Below are 16,696 nucleotides of genomic sequence, written 5' to 3' on the forward strand. Positions count from 1 at the left end.
TGAGGAGACTATTATGCCTGAGGAAAACTTGTAGAAAACCACACACACATAAAAACGTTTTAATCCACAGCTGCCACACAATAAATGTCATAATAACCATCCATAATTTCAGAAGCCTAGGGAAATTGCATGCATGCATGTATGAATGTGTGTGAGAAAGTGTGTGTGTGTGTGGTGTGTTGTAAATTGATCCCTCCTACTCTCGCTGGTTCGTTGTGCAGAGGAGGGGCAATGAGGAGGAGGAGGAGGAGGAGGAGGAGGAGGAAGAAGCTGAAGCAGGAAGGAAGAGGAAGGCAGGCACAGAGAGGGAAAGGGGAGGCAGGCTGTGAATGCTAACAAGCCTCCGTCGTAATCACACAGCTCCGTAGGTATAGGGTTTGATATAAAAAAAAAGCAGCGTCTTGCAATGGAGAGGAGCTCGGAGCGCTATTAGACACCTACTACTACTACTACTACTATGCGCCAGAGCCGCGTCCTCCGCCCTGTGCGCCCGCAGCAGCAGCAGCAGCAGCAGCAGCAGCTCCACCGTCGTCGGTGCGTTTGATCAGTAAAAAAAACCCGTCTTTTTCCGCCGCCGAGTGAAATGTATCGCGACTGCTCCGGACGACTCACATTCTGACAATGGAGATTGAAAATATCGTGGCCAACACGGTTCTCCTGAAGGCGAGAGAAGGTAAGCAAAAAAAAAAAAAAATTACAATGTATTTTTTCTCCACCACCACCTCCACGACATGACAGTGGACCATCCTCAGCTTTCCTCTGTCTTCCCATCCCTGCGCAGCGCTTTGTCTCCGGGCAAACACCGAACACACATATATCCCGTTGAAATCATCTGTTTTGTCCACTACCGACACATCTACCGGGCAGGTTACACCGTGAGGCCCGAGCAGAGCAGAGCAGAGCAGAGCAGAGCAGGCTGCAGATGAACAACGCAGGGAGTGTTTGCAGCATCAGATGGGCAGCGTTTGTGCATTTAGAGGCACATTTTTTTTCACATAGTGTTTTTTTTTTGTGGATATTCACAATGTAACGATGATATAACGATATATTTAATGGCATTACACGGTGTTGGAGTGTGGAGCAAAATATGTAGCTGCGCAGCTCTGTGCGTCGGTGCTGCCTTCACTTACCTGTCATTGTGTCGGTGTTTAAAGCCCATAATTAGGAATGGAAAGTGAACCGAGTGGTGTTATGTGACGCAGGAATATGTTGCTGCATTGCTTGTTTGGTTGTTTGATAATGAGCTTACTGGGAGGAAGGAATAAGGTTATTATAGTGGAGGTTTTTAGGCCCACCGTGTGCACCCTCCGGCCGGCGGCCCAGGCTGCTGGAGCCTCCGGGTGTGTGTGCGCGCTACTCGGTGGGCCGGTGATCCACGCAGAGAGCGGCTCACCTGGAGGAGGTGGAGGAGAAGAGGCGAGCATCCATCTGTTTGCCAGGAAGATGGCAAAAAAAGCAGAGAGGCTATAGTGAGTGGGCGCAGGGTGGGTGTACAACATCAGCTGCCAGAGAGGAAGGTTAAAAAAAAAAAAAAAAAAAGGTGTTATCACTGCTCAACGATTTTTCTGGACAGCAGTATTTAAGGGTCTTTGACCTCAGAGGATTGATGCGTTTTATTCGGTAGCAGAGTCTCTCTCTCAGTGCGGCTCTCGGGGTGTTGTTGCGTACATGCAGAGGCCTTCTTCTCTGCTTATGGTTTGCATTATATTCGGACTGCGTTTTCAGTTCAAGACTAAAACGCCAACACTGCTGTGAAATGGATTATTCACAGCAGCAGTGAATCCATTTCATAGCAGCAGCTGCTCCTTATTGAGGCACCAGGCTTTTCTTTACCTGCCGTCAAATGGTGCTTGGTGTTGATTCATGTCTGTTGTACACCAGTGGTTCCCAACCTTTTTCCACTTAAAAGGACCCCTTTTCTATCATTGAGTAAATTGATGACCCCTGACTAAGTGACATATTTTATGGATATTTCATATTCAATGCATAACAATAACAGTACAGAACATAAACTGTATCATTGAAGCAGCAGTGGCTAGAAATGGAGCAAATATGATTTAAAAAAAGTAATTTTTATAAAACATATCCTGTCAGTGGTGCATCAGACAGGTAATCTGAAAAAAAATCATGTGCCTCTGTGTCCTCCGGTGCTCCTAATGGCATCTGCAAGATTTCACAGACCGGAGGAAAACAACCAATCGGAGCCGAGCTGGAACCTTGCCGTTTCTTAGCAGCTGTCAATCACTCTCTAACTCTGATCAAATATGAATCAATATTCTGTTACTGTAATGCTTATTTCTTGCATAAAATGTTTTCAGAAACATCTTGTAGTGTACTGTTTAGCTGTAAAATGAGAAAGTTTGTGACCCAGTCGCCATGTTGAGATCAGTTGAGGAAATACCAAGCACCGCCCACAAGCCGGAGCAAACTTTCTCATTTTACAGCTAAATAGTACACTAGAAGATGTTTCTGAAAACATTTGAGGTGAGGAATAGGCATTACAGTAACATAATATTAATTCATATTTGATTTCATATTTCGCAAGTGATTTACAGCTGCCTCCGTTGAATTAACAGCCAATAGGAACGCTCTCTCTCTGAAATGACCTGTGATTAGTCAAGGTCTCCCGTCACAGGCTAGATTTTTTAAAACCTGAAAACAGCCATGAGAAGGTGCAGCAGTCTAGTTTTTCTCTCAGAACACTTGAATTACAATATGCTGAAAGGTTATTATGGATTTTTTGCCCAATGATGCCAAAAACATTCTGCATACTGAAGCTTCAACCTAAATAGTGAACGCAAAAACTGCAGGAAGTTTGTGTAAAATGAGCCATTTAGATGAATTTTAGAGCAGATTATTTGAATATTGCATGAGAGATGAGTTTTCCTGTTATTTTTAGGAACTTTTAATACAATTTTCTGTTTGTAATATGTATTTTTGGGGATTTTTAATAATCATACATATCTAATAGGCTTCTTTTTTGACAAATACAGTGTTTTCTTCTCCCCGACGTTTGGTCATTGTTCTATCAGCTCTTTGGTTGTTTTAACTTTTCCAATGCAGGACGAGGCTGCTTGGCAGAGAGGGAAGGCTCTGTGAATATAGGTTGTGTTCAGGTCTTCAATGTGCCCTAACCCTGTTTATATCTTAAATAATAATCCAAATTTGTATTATAATGTAGTTTTTTTTAAACATTATTCTTTGGGGGGTTTTGTCTTTATTTGACAGTGATAGTGATAGTCAGAAAAGAGGGAGAGAGAGGGGACGACATACAGCAAAGGGCCGTGGGTCAGATTTTAACCCTTGCTGCTGTGATAAGGACTCAGTCTTGGTACATGGGGCGCCCGCTCTGCCAGGTGAGCTACTGGGGCGCCCCTTAATTTAGTTTTCTTCACAGAAATGAATGAAATACTGAGATATGCCAACTGTATATATTTAAAAAAAAAAAAAAAAGTTGTCTTGCACCACTTAAAATCAAGAAGGCTTGGCGACCCCCTAGTGGGGGTCAGTACCCCCAGTTGGGAACCACTGTTGTACACTGATCAGATCTACAGGCTCCAAAAGGCCCTCAATGGTAAGTATATGAACCATGCAGAGAGTAGAAATACCTGGTATGTCTCCATATGTGGCCCAAGTTCACCATCATTTACTTGGCTACAATGGTAATATTTGTCCCACATTAAAAGATTTTTCAAATCTTAACAAACGTGAGAGACCCCACACATAACGATATGTTATGTTGAATTTAACAGTTTTGTTCCTATAGTGTGTGCTGAGCAACGATTTGGCCAAAACAACACACCACACACTAACAGATTCAATTCATGAACAACAAGAGTCCCAAATAAAAAAAACGGAAATCTCGCAAAATCTTTTGCGATCAAACGTGACTTTTGTGTTTAAACAAACATGGCGGACGACAGGCAGGAAGAATTAGCGATGGTAGTTTTTGCACTTTTTTGTACTGAAAATGGATGGATGGCGACACGTTAAATAATCACTTGCGTTGTTGCCACAAATCAACAACTTAGTCCTCCATTTCTGAGGTCCATCTTACTACTACTTTATGCTGCGCGTTTTGCATTAGCTCGTGCATTAGCTGCAGCCGCACCTTGGTTTTCAATTGGCTATCGTTCTTTCCCATGTAACTGTGTCATTGGCTGCCCTCTGGGTTCCCCACACACAACAGGATATCCGATTGTAAATATTGAACATGTTTAATATTTACGATTTGAAATCGGTGCGGCCAGGATGGACTTCCAAGCCGATCGGGGGTTGTAAAAAAAAAAAAAACACTCTTACCATACCTCACACCACGGGAATATCTGGCTAGATAATCTTTAGAACCATAAATAAATCGGGGCTCTGCTGATGATTGTCGGGAGGGAGGAATCAGGCCCAAAACCGGCTTGATTCTCAGTTAATCAGGTGGTCATTAGACAAGACATTGGACATGTGATTTTCAATAAGTCGTTTATCAAGTTAAAACAGCTATTTGTTATCCTTGCTTGTGATGCAAACTTAACATTATTATTTTTTAGAAAATATAATAGATTTACCAATAAATAAAACAGTCAGTACTTGCAGTCTTAATAAGGATTTTGGATATAGCTGGTATAGCAGGGACACTCCTCCACCACATCAAACATGTTGAGTATACAGTCAGTGTTGTTTTTTATATTTCTCCCTGCCATACAATTCACTGTGTTAATTAGCACTCAGATTAAATCCGCTAATGGCTCCCTATTTATCCCTTTAAGGTGCACAGGAGACTAATTTGATTTTAATTAGGCTTTGCAGAGGTGTGTGTGTGTGTGTGTGTGTGTGTGCAGCTGTCAAAGTGTTTCAGTATGTCACAGTCAGTGACAGTTGTCAACACTGGCAGCGTCACGAGCCGTGGAGCGAACCCCACCTTTAAACACACAGATCCGGACAGAAAACGACTTTTGTAGGTCAGAGGTCAGCTGCCTTTTGATTCTCCTCGATCACCTTTGGTACTACACGGCATCAAGGCCTCAGCAAGCAGTGGAGGCTGTCTACCAGCTGCATGAGCTAGGTCCAAGCCACTGAGTCAGCAAGAGTTTGCCCTGTTGATGTGTCCTTGAGCAAGCCTTTTAAAGCAGTTGTTCTGTAACTCTCTGACCTCGTTGTGGAGAAGGGAAATACAAACAGTTTCTCAGTGTACTAATAAGTATGCGCTGTGCATAAACAAGTTTGGTATGTTTGCTGATAAGCAGCATTCTCCATCCCAGAATCAACTCTTGATTAATAAGGTAACCTTTGAGTCTCGCCACAAGATGCTCGTAACTTCTGACTTTTTCTAGTCAACTTTCACACACCTGTTGATATGAAACTGGGTGGCCAGAGTGAGAAGTGTTCTGACAGGGTGTGTCCAGTCTGCCACAGTTGAAATGACAAGACAAAGGGAAGTGGTTTGGTGTTGTAGAGATGACACCGATCCCCACCCCTTCCTATGAGAAATTTATACATACATTTGATACAGTGTGTTTAAAGGAAATCAAACACATTTTACATTATTTCGATTTTTTTTTTTTTTTTGCTTTAGGGCAGCTCAGGCTGCAAGAAGTGACAGATGCATGTGGTGACAGTCTATTGGAAGTTATTGCTTTTAATAGCATATGTAGAACGTTTTTGGAAATAGTGTTTGTGAGAATACCAAGAGAATAAGCATTGGCATAGATGCAGCCCACAGTGTATGTGGATTGTAAAACCTCAGCCAAGCATTAGAGAGTTATTTTCAACACAACAATACGATTCCACATAGTCTCATACGGTATAACATCAGAAGTATCTCCTCAATAATTGGATTGACAGTCTAAACCCTTTTCATATTTTTGAGTAGTACCCATATTTAGCTATAAATTGTAGAATCCCACCAATACATTGGAGGGCCTGTTTTGACACAATATTGTTTAATCACGGACATCTATTGGCCGATATTCACAGAAAACTTGTAGTACATAATGCAGTTAAAAGCACTTGAGATAATTTAGAAACAGTGTTATCATACTTTGTCCCGCAGACTCCACTGTTTACTATACTTTGCAGCACCTGAGTTGGCAGAGCACCCTATCATAGCGGAGCAGATGGCGGTGTGAAGTCTGTCGAGAAAAATTATGTTTACTCTCCAGCTGTAAAATATCCTGCCTCCATTACATTTATTTGTCAGAGCTCTTTAACAACCAAATTGGAGGGCCCTTTTGATCAATTTCACATAAAAAAGATGGTTTATATAAAGCGGGCAACGATCGTTGATACAAACCAATTCTTGTAGCTGAACATGCAGTTGTATCTCACTAAGGAAGCAAACGGTGCTTAATAGTCACTGGAACATTTGTATCAGACACATTTTCCCTCTTTCAGACCTGAAAAGTCAACGGAGGCTAACCCCCAAGATGTCAAACTTGGCGATCTAGTTCTAAAAAATGAAACGACATTCAGCAGTGGCATAAGGCTATTTTCTGGCTTAAAATGTTTTCAAAAGTAGATTTTGGTGCATTGTTTAGACGGAATAACAGAAAGTTTACAAACAGGCCACCGTGTTGATTCCTGTTTGAAACGGCAAGCAGAAAACCAGCGACCAATCAGGTGCTTTCCACGATATGGTACGTCACTGCTTGAACGGCCAGTTGAGTGGAGCAGCGCGTCCCCTAGTGTCCTCACCGGATCTGGTGGACATGTAAGACTGGATTTAACATTATAGACATGACCACTGACTATTTGTGTAACAATTTAGCCACAAATTCACAGACTGACCGTACACGGTCCAGCCATATCATCATGTCTTGTTTTTCCTCTAATCGGGCTTGACAGATGACGACTATGTTATATAAAGTGATACTAAATTAAAAAAACTTCAAAATGTAACTTGACATTGGGGCTTCCGCACAACATGTCTGTTTTATATGATCTGCTGAAAGATGATGTCTTAACCATGTTCTTTGCCGTGTAGGCGAGAGGAGGATCATGGGTATTGTAGTTGTTTAGGGGGACTTTTTAAATTGGACAAAGTCAGGCCAGTTGCTGACCCTTACTATTGATAGCTAAATCAACAAAATTTGTGGTTTGTTGACAGTTTTTTTTAGTTTTTTTTTTACTTCAGTTAGAGAGTGACTACATTTCCCAGAGTTCCCTTTGAGAGCCAATGTTTACTTCTTGCATTCAGCTGTGAGTTATAAATATAGTTGGTGGGTTCATGGTTGGAGCACACCAAAGAGCTCTTCTGGTTGAGCAAAGTTAGTAGCGCACCCCTTAGTCAAAACGCAATGTGTTGGATGGATGTCTGCAATGCATTCTGGTCTATTGAGGGTTGTCATTTAAGTACCTGGTTTCTGCTCAAAGTTTGTAAAATGGAAAACCTGAGGTGCTGATGACTTCTTATGTTTCCTCATCTTAAAAAAAGATGCATTTGAGCTTTAATAAAGCTGCACTGGTAATGCATTGATGTGACTCTATGTTCTCTATATCTAGGAATAAAGTACATGCACTTCGTAAGGGTTAATGTATCAGTGAGCCGGTCATTATTGTGAAATGTAGCCCGACAGGGGCGGAGGGGTCTTGAATCATCATTTGGCTTGCTGTACATTATCCCGCTTATTACATGGATACTTACAATAATTTGACACAAAATAATGATTTCATTGACTTAAAAATGATTTTATTGCTTCCTCTAAAAAAATACTCCTCGCTGTGCAAGGTGATCAGAACTGCTTCCATAGCAGCGGTCTGCTGGCATAATTGACCAATCAGAATGGAGTATTCAAGCCGTATAATAAGTACACCACTGCCACAAGTGTTGTAGGATGAAATCCCAAAATGTAATTTTGATTTGATAAAAATGGGCAGCTATTCAGTGAAATGAACTGGTTCATTTTATGGCCGTCCCTGCTGTTGGTCTGAGTTCCAAAGATTCAAGCTTCGGTGGAGAAACTTGTCTGTGCTAAGAAGAAAAGAAAATATCCAAAGGGCACAGAGGAACAGGTTTAAGTTGTGTAGCTGGGTGTTATTACTCTTTAATACAAACTTGGGACACGAACATATGGTCACCACGTATTACATTCCCACGCATATTCTCAGATTCAAATGTAACGAGTGACTGGACATAAAGGGCATTTCACCCCTCTTCCTTAAATCAAGTTTCAACAGATCTTTTTCTGCTGTGTTTCTTTCATCATTCCTACTGTCTTCATAAAAAGGAAGGAATGTGGACAGTCCACTGCTCACATTCCAGTAGAAACTAATCCTGCTTATGTAAGTAATTTCCACCCTACAACCTGGAAGCTTTGATTTAGATTTTTAGCAGAGAACATTACAGATGTAAGAGGATACACCTCTACTGTCAATGCCTATAACCTATCTCTGCTCTTTGCCCCCTCTGCCCTACCCTTCAAATTGTAGGCTAGCAGGTCCTCTCCCACGACTTGTGAGGGTTTTACTGTGACGTCGGCCGGCGTAGCTTTATTAGTTTTGTGGTCATAGCTGGGCTAACACTTGTTGTCATCACTCTGGGGTGTTTCCTCCAGCTGAGGCTCATAAAACACATTGCTTTGTGACTGTCCCTTGATGTGGGACTCATTTTACAGTTATTACACCCACAAATGGGCTGTGCGGAGAATGAGACGCAGTGTGTTGCGTACGCGGCGGCTATGCTGCATGGCACTAGCGGCGGCGCTTAGCTGGGTGGCTACTGGGATGTTCATTAGCGCAATTTCTTGGCAAGCCGACTGAGCATGAAGAGGCACTTTTTGAGGCACTTTGTGAACATCATAGGGACGTTGTTCCAGCTGCCTTATTAAATGTTAAATGGCCGTTCTTCCTATGAGATCCCAGCTGTCAGCCTCAGTTTAACAATGTGTACGGCTGAGTGTATTTACAAGTTCTTATGGTTCAAATAAAGATTTAGTTTCTCTAAAAAGAGTTTTTAGAGGTCTGGCAGAGTCCAAGTCTAGTAGCAAGTGTATTAAATAACAAAGGTCCTTCATGCTTTATCAGTTTGCCTTTTTGAAACGTTCATAGTCACAATTTTGGCGTCTGCCCTTGGTTAAATTCACTGTCAGTCCTGCCTTCAAAATATGACTTGAAAGTGTTGTCTTATCAAAGATAAACTTCAAGGTGTAATATGTGCTGTGTGTTCCACACCCAAGGGCTCAGAGGCTGCTGTCTGTGTGTTCCTGCTCTTTCAGCGTGGCCGTGAAATTAACCAGTGGGCCCTTCATCTGACAGACGGCCGTAGATAACCTATAGATGATTAACCTTTCAGTCCGTCCTCTCGCTCGCTCGGAGCTCTGCGCGCCTTGCTCAAGTTTAGTCTCCCCGTGTTCCCTCGCCGTCCTGCCCTCCCCCCCCCTTCATCCCTCAAGACACTGTGAAAACAAGGGTCAGTTTTCAAGCGCGTCTCGGCTTGATTTAATGGAATATCTTGAACGTGGAGGGGATGGGGGCAGAGGAAGGAAAGGTCTTGCAAAACACCACAGCACGCCGCTGGAATGAGCAAGAGCGCATGTTTATGTGCAGCGCGTGTGTGTGTGTGTGTGTGTGTGTGTGTGTGTGTGTGTGTGTGTGTGTGTGTGTTTTTTCCGCCTCATGTGAAAAACTGCATGTCATACCTCGTGTGAGATCCACCCGCTGCCTGGCTCGTTCTGTTGTCATGCCCTGGAATTTACTCTGATGTTCACATTTTGCACCACGTGACCCCACGTCTTCTCGCAGAGCCATATGGAGAGAAAGAGGAACATAAAGAATTAACGAAGGCATAACAAGCGAAGGAAACTGTTTATATGGGGGAGGGGAGCGAGAAGCTGGAGTCAGAGAGAGGAGGAAAAAGGGGAAGGGGGCATGTGAGAGAGAGAGAGAGGTGAGGATTACAGGAGGGTAGCGCTGCCTGATACTCACATGTTTCTCTTTTCCTCTCCCTCGCTCAGCTGATGTGTGTCTTTCAGTGCGAGTATACAGACGGATTACCTTATGCAAACACTGGGCCTTTGCTTTGAATAGGCAACACAGATACTAGCAGCTAATGTTTTCCTTATCAGGGGCTACTCCAGCCAATCGTACAGTGTATGGGAGAGAGCGACTGGGAAAGCCACAGGCCATTCATTTATCATAGCCAGGCTCCATTGTGCCCATGTGCGTGTGCATGCTCATATTACAATGGGCCTAAACTATGCGTGACCCTCTCTCATTTCCTACCATTTAAGTCATGTTTTTCGGGAGCCGTCTGATTCGAAACCTCCAGCGATGCGGCTGCTGCAGGGTGGGGGTCAGATCTGACTGGGTATGGGCTGCTACCAAATATTCCGGGTATGATTGCACTGGCCAAAAATATCTTGGTAAACAGCGTTATCAGTGTTTTTAAAGTTAGAAAAATGCCGTCAGTGCCAAAATGTAGTGGAGTTACCTAACAGCATGTTTGGCTTTTTATCTTTCATTTGCTTTTCTTTTCATTTCATGCTCAGTGGAATTTTTTTAACCCTCTGCGACCCACAATAGACCTGTTTTTGTCTTTTTTTAGGGGGGTATAGCAGTACATCTAACATAGAAGTGGTGTACATCATCTGAAAGCTGGGGACCTGAAGATTAATTTGAGGTGCAGCTCAGCACTGTGTGTCAAGATCAGAAATAAACATGTATTCATTTAAATGAATTGTAAAAGTAATAAGGGCTTAGAACATGTGATAGAAGTATATGATGGTCATCCCGATGGTCATCCCCATGCTCTATTATGTCTGATAAGTTGTTGCAGCAATTTTTGGGTTGATACCATTTGTTACACATATTTAGTGCTAAATTTAACAATTTTTTACCAGTTGAGAATTAATAAAAATGAACAATAATCCCTCAAAAATAACCCCATTAAGACACCAAGACCTTGAGGAACACCATAGAAAAAGCAATGCTGTGATTTGGTATCAAAAGCTTTTGACATTTTGAGATTTCTGCAAAGAATTGCATTTTCCATCCATCCTCTGAATGCTCTAGGTCTCTAGTTTGATCCATTCATCCTCTGGATGCTCTAGGTCTCTAGTTTGTGGCTGTAAAGTTTCATGAGGCTGTGATTATCCTAGAGGTCACCACAGGTCATTTTATACAGTGAGGTCAAATGTCAAAAAATTGTCTCACTATAATTAAATGGCTACTACGGGGACTAACATCATCATACATAAATACAGTTGAGCTAATTGGAGACATAAGAATCCTAGTTTTACAGTGATACCCAATTTATGTAATTCCAAGACTGTTTAGGGACCCCCCCAGTATGCAGAAATATTCAAATACACCATTTTAGAATAGGTCAAACTCACACATTTATACTGGATTCTAAAAACGACATGATTTTGGCCCCAAACTGTTGATCTCAGGGGGTTAAGTGCGCATTGACCCTGATCTTTAACCTCCATGGGGTTTTTTTTAAGTCAGGGATCAAGGAATTAAATGTTCTTGCACTCATTATAAGTCACTGTGTGCGAGTGTGTCGCCGAACTGCCCAAAGCGGATAGTGTAAAGACGTAAATACTGGCTGCTTGCTGCCGCGGTCGGTCTGTCACTGTCACAGACGAGCTGGGTTTTCTGGCCTTGTGGCTGTTATTCTGAGCGTTAGCATGTGACATGTGTTCATCAGATGGGCGAGCAGCTTCTCCCATATGGCGATGCAAAATAAAGACGGGTTGTGAAGACAGCAGCGCCGCACGGCTCTGTGTTCACGGTAACATCTGAGAAAGCTGGGAATCACAGCACAAGAAGTTGCCAGTGACGTTGTTTCCAAGTGTTTTTATTTTTATTTCATCACAGCTATCGCTTTAATTTTCACAGATTCACTCTGATTAGGGGCGCAAATAGTCATCATATATTCATATATGTGCCACATAATAACATTGTGTTTTTCCAGTAGATACAGAGGAGATTTTATTGTAATAATAATTTAGGGATGTAGATAACGGTTATTTTCTTGATGCATCAGTTAATCGTTTGGTCCTTAAAATGTCAGTAAATTGTGAAAAATGTTATTGTTTTGTGTTGTTAATTGATTTCCAATAATAAATATATACATACATTTGCATAAAGCAGCATATTTGCCCACTCCCTTGTTGATAAGAGTATTAAATACTTGACAAATCTCCCATTAAGGTACATTTTGAACGGATAAAAAATGTGCGATTAATTTGTGATTAATCTCGATTAGATATTTTAATCGATTGACAGCCCTAATATAAAGTAGATAAAATCAGCCCCACCTTTACCAGTTAAAGTTATAATCCAGGGATATAATATATATGATTCTGAAATGTGTCTGTGTAATGAGTACTTTTACTTTTGGCAATTTAAGTATATTTTAATGAAAATACTTTTGTACTTTACTTAAGGCACATTTTGAATGCAGGACTTTTACTTGTAATAAAGTATTCTTACACTTTAGTATTGCTACTTTTACTCAAGTCAAAGATCTTCTTCCACCACTGGCCAGCGCAGAGCAATTTTACCGCTGCAGTTGTGTAAACGGCTTGATACTGGTCGACACATCTGTTGGCTGATTCCTCGGTCTAGATCCCGTTTAACCTGTTTCTCTAATATAAATTCTGTTCAGGCATGTGGACGGTTGAGTCATGAACCCATCGGTCACACAGGAATTTCTTCTGTAAGTTTTATTTAATTTTTTCACTTGAACTTTTGGATGTGAAATAAGTTGTGAACTCTACATGAACTGGCTTTAAAAAAAGAAGAAAATCTTAAGTCTGAATTTGTGAAAGCTGCAGGAACTCTGAAATGGTGGGGTGTTGGTTGGGGGGAGGGGGGATACTTCCACAGTCTACTGTGTGACCTCCAGGCTGGCTCCTTCTCCACTTGAGATGAAAGAGAGAGGAAAGGGAGGACAGGGAGAGGAGCATATTTGGGATGGCATTGGAGTGCATTTGACCTGCACACGCATTAAGAGCATGTGGAAACAGCCACTGATCATTGGGGAGGAGAGAAAGCCGAGACAGAGACAGAAGAGACCCATGAATGTAACATTCATTAATGCACTCATAGCTCACTCCAGACAGACAGACGTACAAACAAAAGCTGCATGAAAATACTCTCGGTCTACTCCCTCTCTCTCGTTCTCCCTCTTTGTGTATTTTCTTTGTTTCCCAGACTCCCGTGTTTTGAATTCATCTAACCGGTCAGAATTAAAGAATGGAGGAAACACATCAAAATTCAGTAAAAGTAAACAATATTGGTGTATCCGTTCCTACTGTAAAAACTACTGCAAGTGAGCTAAAAGTGATGGATAGTAGGGGTGAGGAATAAATCTATTTACCTATGTGTCGCGATTATAATAATATATTCGATAAATTTGCTTCACTTGAGTCTATGCAAAGGTAGATGGAAGTTACCGCTTTTATTGTTGTAGTCTGAGTAACGTGACGTCATATTCGTTCCGTATCTGTCAACCAAAACAAACTGCAGCCGGCCACATTGAGCCGAAATGAAAAAGTAGAAAACAGCGGAGGGTCGGCGTGGATTCGACCTGCACCCTCACATTTTATCATCTCCGTTGTAAAGTCGTCTGATGCTACAACTGTAGAGCAACCATATACTGACATTTATGTTAAATGCATTCAAGCAGACCCGATGGAGCTGACCATGGAGAACAGAGCTGACGGGTGAGCTAGCGACGGACGTGGCGAAGTTAGCGGAAGTATACACGTATGATTACGTCCGATTTTCAAAATAAGGTGTTAACAAAGGGAATTGTATATAAAAAAAAAAATACATACGTCGAAGTAAGACTGATTGGATTCACCAGCAGAATAAAACATTACATGTCCCTTATAAATAAAAAGAAATACCACTAATTTGTGAGGGAAATGTCTTTATTTGTAAAATTTTGGGTTGCTGGAAAATATTTAATAAATAATGTCTGACAATTACTGATATATTTGACTTCAGGACATCTGACTACATACATGCTGAAAATCAAACTCTTTTACTGTATTCATTTCGATATTTTCCAAAGTAAAAGTCCATAGAAGTGGATGATTCAACTTTTTGAAAGTTTAAAGTTAATAAAAAATCACAATAAATTGTAATATCGAATCACAATACTTGTAGAATTGCAATACTTAAAAATTGCAATACATATTGAATTTGCACCTCAGTATCGTCATAGTATCGAATCAGGAGATGGGCGCATCGTCCCAGCCCTAATGGATAGTGATTGCACAGGGACTTTCAGAAATGCTGTTACATGGTGATAAAGCATAAATGCTTTGCATTGATGCCACTTGACAGTGTGTCTCCTTTACGAAATAACGCACTGTTGGATTGCACCAAAAAGGAAGAAGAGGACTTTGCTTACCTTTCGCTGTTTTAAACAATCCGAGTGTAATATCGGGTCTTCCATTCATCTGTGGCCAAAGCTATCAAGAAGTTCATGGCATCTTTCTTTTTTAGTGGCATTTTGTTTTTGTTGGATAGTTGACCGCAGAGTGCGACAGGAAACATGGGGAAATAGAGAGATGGGGATGATGTGAGGCCAGTCGTTGGTAATTCCTGTTACACGCCTTGGACTGCTGTGTGACCAGGATGACCCCGCCGTCTATAAATCTCTAAAGGAAAGGAATGTGCGTCCTCGTCGTAGAGCGGCGTGTCTCCTGATTCTATCATCAGTCTTTCTCAACATGTTCCAACTTTTGAATCTGCCGCACATGCGCAGACCTGTCCCTGAGATGCTGCGCGATGATCTCAGCGCTGGCTGTAGGCTCGGCTATGAATGAGCGAAACTGCTCTGAGGTCGGTGTTTATGGAGGGCCCCGCTCTCTCGGAGGGGAGAACCAAAGTTAAATAAATACTTGCTCCATCCTGTCTGCATTAAGGGCCTGCACACATGGCTTTGACGTCAGAGTGACATTAAACAGGGTGGGGTGGCCCAGCCAGCTCCGACAGGCACGTGCACACACACACACACACACACACACACACACACACACACACACACACACTCTCTCTCTTCCATAGCTTGCTATTAAAATCCCTGTCTTTCTTTTCTTGTCAGAATCTTTTTTCATTTTTTCCTCAATTGTTCTCTCTTTCCTTCTCTCTCTTTTTCCCATCTGACCCCAAGTTTAGGTGACATTTCTCACCCTCATATCTTTTGTACAGTACAAAAGCATTGCCACTTTCAACCTTTATTGGCACTACATGTCTCAACACTTAACGTCGGCTCATGACAGGGAAGAAGTCAATCTCTGACAGCTTGTTACTTTTTGGTGATCTGGTTTGACTTTAATCATCAATCATTCTGTGTTTTTGGCACAAATGTGTGTGTGCACGGGTTTCTCCTGCAGTACAACCAGCCAGACGCAACTGGCTATCATCACAGTTTGTAATCCAACATTTAACTCCCAACATTTATCTTTGCTGTGCTCCTTTTTTTTTAAAATTTAGTTTCCTCGTCCTGCAACGAAGACAGTGTATTTTTGTGCATGTACTTATACGTCTATATCTGTATGTGTGTGTGTGTGTGGGTAAGGAGGTGTATATGCCCTGCAGCCCCGCAACTGGTCTTTCAACATGCCTGTCAACATGTACAACCTGAGACCAGTGGGATCTCATAAGCTTCGTTAACAAAACATCAACGAGTAGCTGCTCATAACACTCCTGTCAAGCCATTCAAGGCGTGACACGGTCACTTTTTTTGGATGTGTATGCTACCATTGCTTGTCCAAATAAATTACGGCAGCTTGTAGTGCTGATATCTGGTGTGTTCGTGGGTTTGTGGTTGTTAGTGTTCACTGTGAACATAGGACCTGACAAAAAAGTATGGTTGGTTTAAAGTAGGGCGGTCAAAGCTGTTGGCAAATTCGTTTTAACGTCACTAATTTCTTTAATGCATTAACACAACTTGCAATTTTCCTTATGCTAATTGCAGTACCTGCAGTAGAAGAGGGATGGGGATGTTTTTGTAGAGGTGAGAACATGCACACTGTACATACGGTATGCTCCTGTGTGTTGGGAAGGTGTTGTTTTGCAGGTGTTTGACCACACTGACCCCCTGTATGTATTTGTGCTGAAACTGTCACATGTCACTGCCGGAACAGCTGGTGTCTGGTGAACTTCAGGGGAGAGGATTTCCCTCTCTGTTATCCTCTCACCATCACAGTGTACTCGGTTCACTCGGGCTAGTTTGTGTACTCAGTGTTTTAAAACATGGAATTGAAGTGATGAGAAAAACAGCAATGTGTGCCCAAAGATAGGGTTTAAATCCGCTGACTCTTAATCGGACTCCCTCACTAATTTTCTTAAAAAGAAATCAAAACCACAGTAGACTGCCTGTCTAGTTTGTTTTATATGATTATATGATTGAAACCCAGAAAGAAGAGATGCTTTGTTTTATTTTTAAAATGGGAAATGTGTCCTAAGTGCAGAGTTTTGAAGACGGTCAAACACCAAAAGTTGACTTTGAATGATTTGTAGTCTTTAACTCCATTCAAATAAGCTTCATTGTTATGAATGTGGATGTTACATTATTGGCGAAGCTAAATTAGATCGAAAGATCACTTACTTATTCTTTGATTTGACACTCTGTAATTTAAATCATAGTTTTGCCAACTTTATACTGTATTTCATTTATGTAATTTCTTGCACAGCTGATTTACTTAGCACAATATACATTGACAATGAATTCATATTTAGTCTA

At 41.6% G+C, this 16,696-nt stretch overlaps 1 protein-coding gene across 1 annotated transcript in view; it reads left to right on the forward strand.

Annotated features, from left to right (window-relative positions):
- The first annotated feature begins 254 nt into the window (after positions 1 to 254).
- grk4 (G protein-coupled receptor kinase 4) overlaps positions 255 to 16,696 on the forward strand; it is a 55,643-nt gene continuing 39,201 nt past the window's right edge. The window contains exon 1 of the mRNA XM_037765639.1: positions 255 to 673. Coding sequence (XP_037621567.1) covers positions 622 to 673 — 52 coding nt within the window. The 5' untranslated portion in view covers positions 255 to 621. The remainder of the gene's footprint in view (positions 674 to 16,696) is intronic.

Source organism: Sebastes umbrosus, chromosome 3 (assembly GCF_015220745.1).
Source record: "Sebastes umbrosus isolate fSebUmb1 chromosome 3, fSebUmb1.pri, whole genome shotgun sequence".
In the NCBI taxonomy this organism is placed as follows: domain Eukaryota; kingdom Metazoa; phylum Chordata; class Actinopteri; order Perciformes; family Sebastidae; genus Sebastes; species Sebastes umbrosus.